The sequence below is a fragment of the Nomascus leucogenys genome, chromosome 18 (genome assembly GCF_006542625.1).
Source record: "Nomascus leucogenys isolate Asia chromosome 18, Asia_NLE_v1, whole genome shotgun sequence".
In the NCBI taxonomy this organism is placed as follows: Eukaryota; Metazoa; Chordata; class Mammalia; order Primates; family Hylobatidae; genus Nomascus; species Nomascus leucogenys.
The window spans coordinates 19180068-19192782 of NC_044398.1; the positions used below are offsets into that span (position 1 = coordinate 19180068).

At 44.9% G+C, this 12715-nt stretch overlaps 1 protein-coding gene across 2 annotated transcripts in view; it reads left to right on the forward strand.

Moving 5' to 3' along the window:
* The window catches only part of HKDC1 (hexokinase domain containing 1), a 46985-nt gene extending 36462 nt beyond the window's left edge, over nucleotides 1-10523 (forward strand). For both annotated transcript variants that reach the window (XM_030797985.1, XM_030797986.1), the window contains 6 exons: nucleotides 18-113; nucleotides 309-408; nucleotides 1749-1932; nucleotides 4111-4266; nucleotides 8550-8783; nucleotides 9585-10523. In XM_030797985.1, coding sequence (XP_030653845.1) covers nucleotides 18-113; nucleotides 309-408; nucleotides 1749-1932; nucleotides 4111-4266; nucleotides 8550-8783; nucleotides 9585-9732 — 918 coding nt within the window. In that variant the 3' untranslated portion in view covers nucleotides 9733-10523. The remainder of the gene's footprint in view (nucleotides 1-17; nucleotides 114-308; nucleotides 409-1748; nucleotides 1933-4110; nucleotides 4267-8549; nucleotides 8784-9584) is intronic.
* Nucleotides 10524-12715: the final 2192 nt, after the last annotated feature.

The window sequence follows — 12715 nt, forward strand, 5'->3', positions numbered from 1 at the left end:
CCCCTCCTTTCTTTCAGGGAACACTCATAGGGTGGACCAAAGGTTTCAAGGCCACTGACTGTGAAGGGGAGGACGTGGTGGACATGCTCAGGGAAGCCATCAAGAGGAGAAACGTAGGATGTGGTGTTGAGGCTCACGCCTGCTCTTGCCGCCTTCCCCAGGCCCCTCTGCTCTGCCATCCTCTGCTCAGTTCCTATGACTCTGGCCTCTGCCTGCCTTGGGATGACATGCCCCTCCTAAGCATGTTTGGCTTGCACATTCAACTCATAGTAGAGCTGGGGTTTTTTTGTTTTTGTTTTTGTTTTTAGGAGTTTGACCTGGACATTGTTGCAGTCGTGAATGATACAGTGGGGACCATGATGACCTGTGGCTATGAAGATCCTAATTGTGAGATTGGCCTGATTGCAGGTGAGTGGTCAGGCATGGCCCATTGGCCTAATCCCACTGGATCCATTGATGGTTCCCTTTTAACATAGTGAGAGGGCGGCATTGTTCCATTATACAGACGCTCTGCCCAAGGCAGAGAGGAAGTTACAATTGGGATTCCAGGTCACCAAGTTCTTTCTGCATTAAGAGTCCTAAGCCAAGGTCATCCTTTCTATTGAGGAAGGATAATGACACAGGAAGAAGAGATTTTTAAATTAGGACCTTGGGGCCGATTGTCGTTGGGGGGAAGGAGACTACAGTTGGATCATCTTGGCCTGTGGCTGAGGGAGCCATTATAGATTTTCACTCTGGCTCCAATGTGCACCTCATCTGTTCTCTGAATTCTTCTGGTTCTCAGGGTGCACAGGAAGGAGAGGAGCTGGAAAGAAACTTAGAAAAGGGGAAAGGAGTGGCCTGATACAGGCATTTTAGGGGTCTTTGGGAGAAGTCTGGCAGTGATTAAGGCCAAGGGTAGATTCTAGGGGGATGCTCTCTCTAAGAGGGGTAGAATGGGTAGGATTGGAACAGGTGGAGATGGGGACAAAAGGCATTCCAGGTGATAGGTACAGACTAAGTAATGATAGAACCTAGAAAAGTTGTTCCATTTGATCATCTGGGCTTTCTGGATATAAGCAGCAGGTGGAACAAGGAGATGGGGATGTACTGAGCTATCTCCCATGCCAGGTAAGAGGTTTCTTCTCACTCTAACTCTTACCCACTTTGTGAGCTTGGGCAGGTGGCTTATTCTGTCTGACTTGAGTTTCTTCATCTGTGGGAGGGATTGGGCTAGATCAAGGAGGGCAAAGAGGTGAGGCCTGTTGATTGACTAAAATACTTGCCTGGACTGCTGGGCTGAGAATAGTTCTGAGGCCAAGTCATGGGCAAGGAAGAAGAGGGTGACTCACAGATGCCAAGCATTTGCTTGTCCAAAACTAGATGATTCCTCATGGTCCCTTCCAGCTCTGACTGCTAATTTTACGACTACTTGGAAGCTTTATGTGCTTATGGCTTAACAATGATGATGATGATGATGAAGAAATTGGCAGGTACCATTTATTGAACGCTTACCATGTGAAGGAAACTTAAAAATATCACTTCCTAACAAACCCATAGGCAGGTATTATTTCCTCCTCAGAAATGAAGAAACTGAGCCTCTGAAAGATGAGATGCTTGCCCAAGGTTAGCCAGTTATTACTGTAAAGCTGGAAACACATCCAGTCATATCTGACTCCAAGCCTAAATTCTTATTTGCTACACTCTGCTGCCTTTCTAAAACCGGGTGATGTCTTTGAAGCCTAAAGTTCCTTCACAATTCCTTCTAGGAACAGGCAGCAACATGTGCTACATGGAGGACATGAGGAACATCGAGATGGTGGAGGGGGGTGAAGGGATGATGTGCATCAACACAGAGTGGGGAGGATTTGGAGACAATGGCTGCATAGATGACATCCGGACCCGATACGACACGGAGGTGGACGAGGGGTCCTTGAATCCTGGCAAGCAGAGGTGAAGAGGGTGGATGTGTGCATTTATGTGGGTTATGTAGTGAGCAATACTACCAGACCTAAGGGGGTACCAGAGACAGCATAGCTTTGTGTGCTTATTACAGCTGTCGAATGTCAGTGAAATATCCTATTGGAACAAAAGAAAAATATTATGATAAGTTTGCAACAGGTAAAAGGGAAAAGTCCCTTTTTCTAATTACCATAAGGCCCCATAAGGTCTAGTGGTGGTTCTGGAAGTGAGGCAGAGGCTGCCAGCATGTTCATTCGCCAAGGGCATGGTGACTCGGTGAGCCCTCTCGAGATGGGATTTTAATAAGTCTCTTTCAGAGGCCAACATCTTCAGGACTTCAAGAGCTGGCTACCAGGTTGGTGACCTTTTCTGGGAGTGGGGAAGTGGCCACCTGTGACGGATGAGAGTGCTGGTTCTCGACCATGATGTCATGTCCCACCAAGGGTCACAATCACTTGTGAGGTGTATTCCAATGACTAACCACATGAAAAATACTGAAAATAATGAATGGCTTAAAAAATAAATTAGAGTAGATTTCACTTGCATTCTGATATTACGAGAGAAAGGGGTAGCAGAGATAGAGCTGGCATGTGATATTAGTCCATTCTCCCGTTGCTGTAAAGAACTACCTGAGACTGGGTAATTTATGAAGAAAAGAGGTTTAATTGGCTCACAGTTCCACAGGCTGTACAGGAAGCATGGCTGGGAGGCCTCAGGAAACTCATCATAATGGCAGAAGGTGAAGGGGAAGCAGGCATGTCTTAGATGGCTGGAGAAGGAGGAAGAAAGAGTGAAGGGGGAGGCATCGCACACTATTAAAATAACCAGATCTTGTGAGAACCCACTCACTATCACCAGAACAACAGGGGGGAAATCCACCCCCATGATCCAGTCACCTCCCAGCAGGCCCCTCCTCCAATACTGGGGATTGCAATTTAACATGAGATTTCGGTGGGGAAATAAATCCAAACCGTATCACATGCTAAAGTTTGATTATTAACCCAGGCCCATCCACTAGAAGAGGAGTTGGCACACTTATTCTGTAAAAGAACAGATAGTAAATGTTTTAGGTTTTGCAGGCCATATGGTCTTTATCAAAACTGAGCTCAGTGTCTTAATATAGAAAATAATGGGAAACATAGATTTATTGTTATGGGTGCTATCCAAGTTGAGAGCTTGAGCAGATGGGAAATGTGAGGGGATGCTTAGGCCATGGACACCTTGGGAGCTGTTGAACTGAGAACGTTGTCTAGGAAGAGGCTCAGACAAGACCGAGACTGGCCCTGGTGATTTCTTTCCCCTTTGGCACCAGTCTTGTAACTGGAAGGCAGGTGAGTTGTGGTAAGCCCAGCTGAAGCAGGGATTGCTCCAAAAAAAAAGGGACCTTGCCTTTGAATCCCAAGTTGGGGCATCTGAGTATCATGGCTCTTCCCGAGGGGCCGTTCGTTCTAGTTGGTTTTGTGTCTGTAGCCACTGAAGCCTCACATTTTTGGACTGAGGTTTTAAGGGGGCAGCACCTTTGAACTTGCCTTGAAACCACCATTGTTTGTTCTGGTGTTAGTTCCCTTAGACTGATGAGGTCTTGAGCAGTTAACAGAACACAAGCCCAGCACATAAATGCTTCCCAGTTGACTCGGCAAGCAGTGGCAGTCTGGCTCTGTGTCTTTGTTGTTAATGATGATGTGTGTCACCATTACACACCCTGTGCAGAGTGCCTGGTCAGTACAAGGCGCCTTTTCTGTCTTGCTCTCTTGACCCTCATGGAGCTCACAGTCCAGTAGAAAGGAGGAAGGGAATTAATGCTTTTGAGCACCCCTGGTGCATGCAGACAGTTTCAATGTGTTAACTCACAGATCAGAATCTCCAGTGCAACAGATTTGTAACACAAAGCCAAGGAGAATTGGCTTTGGGGCCAAGACCAGGGACTAACTTTTGCTTAGTGCCCACTGCGCCCAGATGCTTGCCTCCTAACAGTCTTGTAGGGGCACTGCTCTTCTCCCTGTTTTGCAGATGATAGCTTGCAGTGCTTGCTCACATCAAGCAGCTAGTATGTGGCAGAGCTGGGATCTGGATCTTGCTCCATGCGTAGCTCCAAAGCCTGGCCTTCTCACATCATGTGGTCTTCTGCATTGCATGTCTGCCCCAACCTTATCCCTCTTCCCCAAACAGATACGAGAAAATGACCAGTGGGATGTACTTAGGGGAGATTGTGCGGCAGATCCTGATTGACCTGACCAAGCAGGGTCTCCTCTTCCGAGGGCAGATTTCAGAGCGTCTCCGGACCAGGGGCATCTTCGAAACCAAGTTCCTGTCCCAGATCGAAAGGTGACCTGTGATCAAGTTCATTGTGAGGCTCTGACTGGCATATACTGCCACCACGCTGGGGTTGGGCCAATTTGAGGTTTAAAAATAAAAACAGAAAGGCCCTGGCTTGGCAAGGGATTGCCTCCTGGGGCTGCTCTTCTCTTTCCAACTGATTCAGGATCACTTTCAACAATAATAAACTCATGGCCAAACTGGGCTCATCTATACAGTCCTGCTGTCCCCATCCTCAGGCTGGGCTAATTTGAAACAAACCCCACATCTTACGTCAGTTCATCTATAAATATTTCATAATGTATTTCTGAAATATAAGGGTTCTTAATAAAACATAACTACAGTACCATTATCACACTTAAAAAGCTAATGATAAACCTCAGTCTTACAAAATATCCTGTTAGTGTTCTTATTTCCTGAATTGCCAAAAATTAATGGTTTTTACAGTTCTTTTGCTTGCATCAGTATCCAGACAAAGTTTATACACTGCGTTTGGTTGATATGTTTAAAGAATCTCTTTTAATCTATGGGTTTCCTCTCCCTCTCTTGCTTTCCCTTGCAATGTATTTGTTGAAGAAACTGTTGTCTTATCTATGAGTTTCCTGTATTCTAGATTTTGTGGATTGCAGCATTTAGCATTTTCCTCTGTCTTCTTGTATTTCCCAAAAACTCATAGTTAGGCCCAGATGCTTAGTTAGATTCAGTAGTGAATTCTGTACAAGAATATTTTCTAGGTGGCATTGAGTTGTCTGTCTGTCTCTCTTTCTTTTAGGATGTTATCAGTCATTGATGCATATTGCCTGGATCTATTATTTCACTAGACATCGTAAATGGTGATGATTCCTGCAGTTATTAGCTGGAATACTTCTAGAAAGAGGAACTTTACCCTATCAACTCTTTGGTGTAATTATCATTTTGAATGGCTGCATATTATACTATGTTACTGTACCGTAATTTACTAAACTTTCCCTTTAATATAGGATGTCTAGTTTGTAATTTATAAATTCCTGTTATTCTGAGTAACACCATAGTTTTTCTTTTAGTACACATAGTCATTTGAATATTGTAAATAATTTCCTTAGCAGTAGAAACATTTGGTTAAAAGAGTATTTCACCACGGGTGCAGTATTTTTTTTTTTAAAGTAGTTTCAATTTCCATCACCATCAGTTATGTATAAATGTGTCAGTTTCACCGCTTTTTGTGCTAGCACTGGATGTTATCTTATGCTTTGTTTTTGGATTTTCTCTCCATTTGTGTTCATTCATTTAATTCTCTTGGTCTTTATGGTCAGATGCCCACAAGTGAAAAATCACTTTTCAGCGGGGAAAAAAGAAACACATTATACATGAAAGTGGTTTACTTAATGAGGCAAATCAGATGGGCTGTTTAAGGGGAGTTCTTATTGTTTAAGGAGAGGATGGCGGAATCAGTAATAGCAGCAGCGATTATGTATTTTTGGGGTGTTAATTAGCAAGTGTTCAGCATCCTTCTGCCGTCTAGTCTTCACCCCATCCAATCTGAACAGATGGGTTAAAAATCATCCTGCTTGGTGACCAAAGGGATCCCATTTTGCTGTGTAAAACACCTTCTCCCTCATGAGCAATAGACCAGCAAGTTTACTTATCTTTGCCTTGCTTTTTTTTTTTTTCCGTAATAAAAGGAAAGTTGTTCGTAGACAAGCACAAGGTGGTAACGCTCTTATGCCTCCAGAAGGATTTGCTTCTGCTGCACAAGAGGTGTCTGTTTTGGATGTTTTGATTTCTACAGGTTTTTGTTGTTTTGTTTTTGTTTTCTGAGACAGGGTCTCATTCTGTTGCCTGGGCTGGAGTGCTGTGGCGCAATCACGGCTCAGTGCATCCTCAACCTCCCGGGTTCAAGTGATCCTCCCACCTCAGCTGCCACCACTGCTCCTCTCCCCTGCTCCCACGGCCTGTCAAGTAGCTGGGACTACAGGCACACACCACCACACCTAGCTAATTTTTGTATTTTTTATAGAGATGGAGTTTCACCATGTTGCCCAGGTTGGTCTTGAATTCCTGGGCTCAAGCCATCCATCTGCCTAGACCTCCCAAAGTGGTAGGATTACAGGCATGAGCCACCGCGCCCGGCCAGGTTTTGTTTTTTCAAACCTTCATGGAATAAAAAGAAAATCATATCCACCTAGTGCCAGTGGGAATTGGTAGGTGCTGTGCTGACTGCAGCCCATTTCAAAGCAGTTTGTCAAATGGATGGGACAGTGTTCTCAGGGGGAAGTGCCCTGAATTTACAGTCTTAGAGCTTGAGTTTTAAGATTTATCTCCACTACTTAACCTGTTTATGCTGTGTGACCTGGGGCAGGTGGTTTCACCTCTTTGAACCTCAGTTTCCTGCTTCATAACAGAAATAATTGCCCTGTTGCTTAATCCCCAGGATTGCTCTGAGGATCAGGAAGGGAATGTACTTGAACTAGGTAAGCTGTGAAAGGCTGGGCCCAGGAAGGAATTGCAGGCTTTCTCTTTAGACACACCAGTTAAAAAACCTTTTTTTCTTACTATACAAACGTTATTCATTCATTTTTGAGAATCTAAAAAATACAGATAAGCAAAAGAAGAAAAATAAGAATTAAGCTAGGTGTGGTGGCTCATGCCTGTAATCCCAGGACTTCGGGAGGCCGAGGCAGGCAGATCACCTGAGGTCAGGTAGCCAACATGGTGAAACTCTGTCTCTACTAAAAATACAAATATTAGCTGGGCATGGTGGTGGGCCCATAATCCCAGCTACTTGGGAGGCTGAGGCAGGAGAATCGCTTGAACCCGGGAAGCGGGTGAGCCGAGATCATTGCACTCCAACCTGGGCAACAAGAGTAAAACTCCATCTCAAAAAAAAAGAGAATTACCTGTAATCCTCCCAATGTCTGAATAGATTTCCTTCTCTCTCTCTCTGTGTGTGTGTGTGTGTGTGTGTGTGTGTCTTTTTTTTATCTGGGCAAGGGCAAACATTAAAACAAAAAGCCAGCATCATACAGTGCGCAGTATTTTATAATCTATTTTTTCACTATGTCATGAAGATTTTCCATGGCATGAAATATTCTCGTGCAAACTCATCTTTTTCTTTTTTTTGAAACAAGATCTTACGCTATTACCCAGGCTAGAGTACAGCGGTATGATCATGGCTCACTGCAACCTCAAACTCCTGAGCTCAAGCAATCCTCATGCCTCATCCTCCAAATAGGGACTGTAGACATACACAATCATGTCTGGCTAATTTAAAATTTTTTAGAGATGAGGTCTTGTTATGTAGCCCCGGCTGGTCTCAAATTCCTGGCCTAAAGTGATTCTCCTGCCTCGGCCTCTCAAAGTGCTGGGATTACAGGTGTAAGCCACTGTGCTGGCCACAAACTCATCTTTAAGATCTACGAAGAATTCTATTGTTTGGCTACACCACCATTTACCTGCTGAATCCCCTGTATGGCCATATAGGTTGTTTCTCAATTGTCTTTCTTGATAATACTCTTCTTCTCTAAGTATTACCTGAGACAGTCAAGGATACAACTTCACATTGTTTGGCATGGGAGTCAGGGCTCCGTTTAAGTACCATTAGTTCACTGTGAGGTGACCAGGGTCTAGACTTGAAGCCAGCCTGCCCCTATGATGGGTGTTTCTCTGCATGTGTTTACAGTCCTACCGGGTTCCCCTTCTCTAAGGTTCTGATTGTATTTTGTATATTCATTTATTCACTTGCTCATTGAATATACCCTGCTGGCTACTACTGAAAATACAGTCTTACTGTCAAAGAGCAGAGAAATCAGAAAAAGGGAAGAAAAAGCAGAGAATCAGAAAAAGTTAAATAGAAGGAAAGTTGGCCTCCAATTGAAGGGGGCCAGAGTGTGGGAGCTGGCACGATTTGTGGGAAAGTGCGAGAGGTGGTGTGAAAAGGCTTGAATTTGAGCCCCTGCTCTCTAACGAGAGGGCACAGCTCTAGCAGGCTGAGCCACAGCCTCCTGTTCTGAAAAATGGGTACCTGGTGTGTTGGTTGCTGCAGCTCATATGGCTTCTAGTGAGATCATAGATATGAACATGCTGAACACCAGACGCATTCACACTTTATTTTTTAAAGTTGATGGAACTTTCAAGGGTGGTGGACCTTCTTGAGTCTTGGCTTCTAAGGCATTCTGCTCCAGCCTAGCCATTGCCTGGGTCAATTTCTCCTCCCTCCTGCAAGGGCATCTAAGAATGGGGAGGCTGTGGGTCACATTGGGCACATCCTGGGGGTCTGGGAAGCAGATCCTGACTCCCTGCTCTATTGCCTGCAGCGATCGGCTGGCCCTCCTCCAGGTCAGGAGGATTCTGCAGCAGCTGGGCCTGGACAGCACGTGTGAGGACAGCATCGTGGTGAAAGAGGTGTGCGGAGCCGTGTCCCGGCGGGCGGCCCAGCTCTGCGGTGCTGGCCTGGCCGCTATAGTGGAAAAAAGGAGAGAAGACCAGGGGCTGGAGCACCTGAGGATCACTGTGGGTGTGGACGGCACCCTGTACAAGCTGCACCCTCAGTGAGTGCCCATGAGAGGCGTGGCGGGTGGGGCAGGGGAGGTGCTGGCGACCAAGTATGGACTTGGCATAGCCTCCTCAGCTGTGGCATGGGAAGATGCATCCCCGTCCTTTTACGGGAAAGGAGTGCTGTGTGGTGAAGTCACCTATTCAATCTGACAGACAAGGTGTGAGCCCTGGTGCCTCCGCTACCTGGTAATATGATGTGGGAATGTTAGCCGGCCTCTCTAAACCCCAGGTTTCTCATCCACAAAAGGCCGGCACTAATAATCCTTACTACAAAGGGCTAAATGTGTGAGGTTGAAATGAGTTAGCACATGTAAAGTGCTTCACACAGGGCTCAAGAAATGTAAGTTGGCTGAGTGCAGTGGCTCATGCCTGTAATGGCAGAGATGGGAGGATCACTTGAGCCCAGGATTTCGAGACCAGCCTGGGCAACACAGGGAGACTCCATCTCCACAAACATAAATACATAAAATACAAAATGAACAAAAATTACAAATATTAGCTGGGCGTGATGGTGCATACCTGTAGTCCCAGCTACATGGGGAGCTGAGCTGGGGGGCTTGAGCCTGGGAACTCGAGGCTGCAGTGGGCTGTGGTTGCACAACTGCAGTCTACACCCTGGGCAACAGAGTGAGACCATGTCTAAAAAAAAAAAAACAAAAAAAATTAGAAGAAGCTGTTTAGAGTCTTGAAAAGCAAACCAAAGGGAAGAAGCTAAAGAAATTAGATTATGATCATTTATAAATGTTCTGATTCTACATGGAAGGGCTGATGGTATTTCTTTCTCTTTTTCATAGCTTTTCTAGAATATTGCAGGAAACTGTGAAGGAACTAGCCCCTCGATGTGATGTGACATTCATGCTGTCGGAAGATGGCAGTGGAAAAGGGGCAGCGCTGATCACTGCTGTGGCCAAGAGGTTACAGCAGGCACAGAAGGAGAACTAGGAACCCCTGGGATTGGTACCTGATGTATCTTGGATACTGACCAGCTTTTCCTCTGGCAGATCAGTTGGTCAGAGACCAGTGGGCACCCTCCTGGCTGACCTCACCTTCTTGATGGCCGAAAGAGAACCACAGGTTCTCGGGTACTCTTAGTATCTTGTTACTGGATTTGCAGTGACGTTACATGACATCTCTATTTGGTATATTTGGGCCAAAATGGGCCAACTTGTGAAATCAAAGTGTCTGTCCTGAGAGATCCCCTTTCAACACATTTTTCAGTTGAGGCTTGAGCTGTCAATTCTTTATGGCTTTCAGTCCTGTGGCTGCTGGACTTGGAAATACATAGAATCTGCCCATGTGGCTGGCAGGCTGTTTCCCCATTGGGATGCTTAAGCCATCTCTTACAGGGGATTGGACCCTGTACTTGTGGATGAACATTGGACAGCAAGAGGAACTCACGTTATGAACTAGGGGGATCTCATCTAACTTGTCCTTAACTTGCCATGTTGACTTCAAACCTGATAAGAGAACAAAGACTTTGAAGCATCCAGCCCCAGGGTGCAGAGAGGCTGATTGCCAGGGAGCCCTGCAGGAATCTGCATGCTTAAAGCGAGTTATGTCAGCACCCTGTAGGATTTTGTTCCTATTAAGTGTGTGCCATGCGGTGGGGTGCTGTCTGGGGCATCTGTTTTTCATTTTGCATGTGGTTTGTGTTGCAGCTGTTGATAGTTGTTTTAAGGATTGTTAGGTATAGGAAATCTAGTAAATTAATAAAAAATTTTTGATTTTCCAATCAACTTTGCATGAGGTGCTGATGTTTCTTCTGGGAGGCTCACTTGGTAACGCCATGCTTTGTTGATGGAATAAAGGATGCAGAGTCAGAAGGAGCTTGAACATTTTTCTTGAGTTCAAACTTCCTACCAACAGGTGGAAATATATGGAATATCTTCTACAATATCCTTAACAGATTATCCAGATTTCTTTAGAATATTTCCAGTAACTGAGCATTCCCCATATGATCCTACAGCTCTTGCTTTTGAACGGCTGGAGTTGACTGAAAGTCCTTCTGACTTCTGAGCTCGGTTCCTCCTATACACCCCACTGATCTCAATTCTACCCTGCAGAACTATGTGGAATTGGCCTGTCCCTGACCATTTCTCCAGTGGACTTCCTCTCTCTCTCTCTTCTCTTCCCCACTTTACCTGAACTGCCTGTGCCTTTCTGTTTTGCCACATAGTTATCTGTATGAGTTTCACATCTGGCCAGATAGATTGTAAACTCTTTGTCAAACACATTCTTGTATTGCTCTAGTGAACCTAGCACTGTGCCATTCCTATCAAATACTTACTTGTGGGAGGCACGACTGAAAAAACAGAACTTTTCAAGAAATTTTCTTCAGAAAAAGTATAGACTGGGTATGGTGGCTCACACCTATAACCTCAGCACTTTGGGAGGCCAAGTCAGGAAGATTGCTTGAGGCCAGGAGTTCAAGATCAGCTTGGGCAACATATCAAGACCCCCATCTGTACAAAAAAATTTTTTAAATTAGTTGAATGTGGTGGTGCACACCTGCAGTCCCAGCCACTCAGGAAGCTGAGGTGGGGGGTATCTCTTGAGTCTAGGTTCGAGGTTACAGTGAGCTATGACTGCACCACTGTACTGCAGCCTGGGCAATGGAATGAGACCCTGCTTCTTAAAAAATAAAGAGAGAAAGAGAAAGAAATGAAAGAGACAAAGAAAGAAAGAGAAAGAAAGAGACAAAGAAAGAAAGGAAAGAAAGAAAGAAAGAAAGAAAGGAAAGAAAAGAAAGAAAGAAAGAAAGAAAGAAAAGAAAGAAAAGAAAGAAAGAAAGGAAAGAAGCAAAGAAAGAAAGAAGAAGGAAGGAAGGAAAGAAGGAAGGAAGGAAGGAAGGAAAGAAGGAAGGAAGGAAGGAAGGAAGGAAGGAAAGTGTCAACTATTGTCATGGGAAACAAACTGAAAAGAATAATCCAGAGTGATTTTATTTTTATTTATGTGCTTAATTACATACTTAATTATGACAACTCCACAGAGTGCTCTTGCTGTCTCTTCAAAAGATTATGGCTTTGGCCAGGCATGGTGGCTCATGCCTGTAATACTAGCACTTTGGGTGGCCGAGGCAGGCAGATCACTTGAGTTCAGGAGTTCGAGACCAGCCTGGCCAGGCTGGTGAAACCCTGTCTCTAGTAAAAATACAAAAAAAAAAAAAAAAAAAAAAAAAATCCGGGCATGGTGGTGCATGCCTGTGATCCCAGCTACTTGGGAGAGCTGAGTCAGAAGAATCACTTGAACCTGGGAGGTGGAGGTTGCAGTGAGCCAAGACTGAGCTACTGTACTCCAGTCTGGGTGACAGAGTGAGACTCCGTCTCAAAAAAAAAAAGATTTTGGATTCCAGTTCTAAGTGTCACCATTTGCTGAAGCAGGATGTCCAAATGGAGTAAAAGGGGCTGAGTCTAAAGACCGAGAGAGAGAGAGGCCAGCTAGGGCTTGGGGTAATGAGGGAGCTGTGGGTTCCCCGGGACATATTTTTTACACTTTCTTTTTTGTTGTTTTTTGAGACAAGGTCTCACTCTGTCACCCAGGTTGGAGCACGATGGCACATGCAAACTTGACCTCCCAGGCTCAAGGCATTCTCCCATCTCAGCCTCCTGAGCAGCTGGGACTGCAGGCACATGCCACCATGTCAGCTAATTTTACAATTTTTTGTAGAGACAGGGGTCTCACTATGTTGCCCTGACTTGTCTCAAACTCCTGGCATTAAGTGATTCTCCCACCTTGGCCTTCCAAAGTGCTGAGATTTATAGTCGTGAGCCACTGTGCCTGGTCCATACTTTCAATGCAAATGTATGGTGATACTACTGTGAACAGGTCCTAGATTTACCAAAATTATCTTTTTGTGTGTATGTGTGTATTTTAAGGTTGCATCTCTTTAGAGAAATGTCGTATGAATTTATTAAATAATATCTTT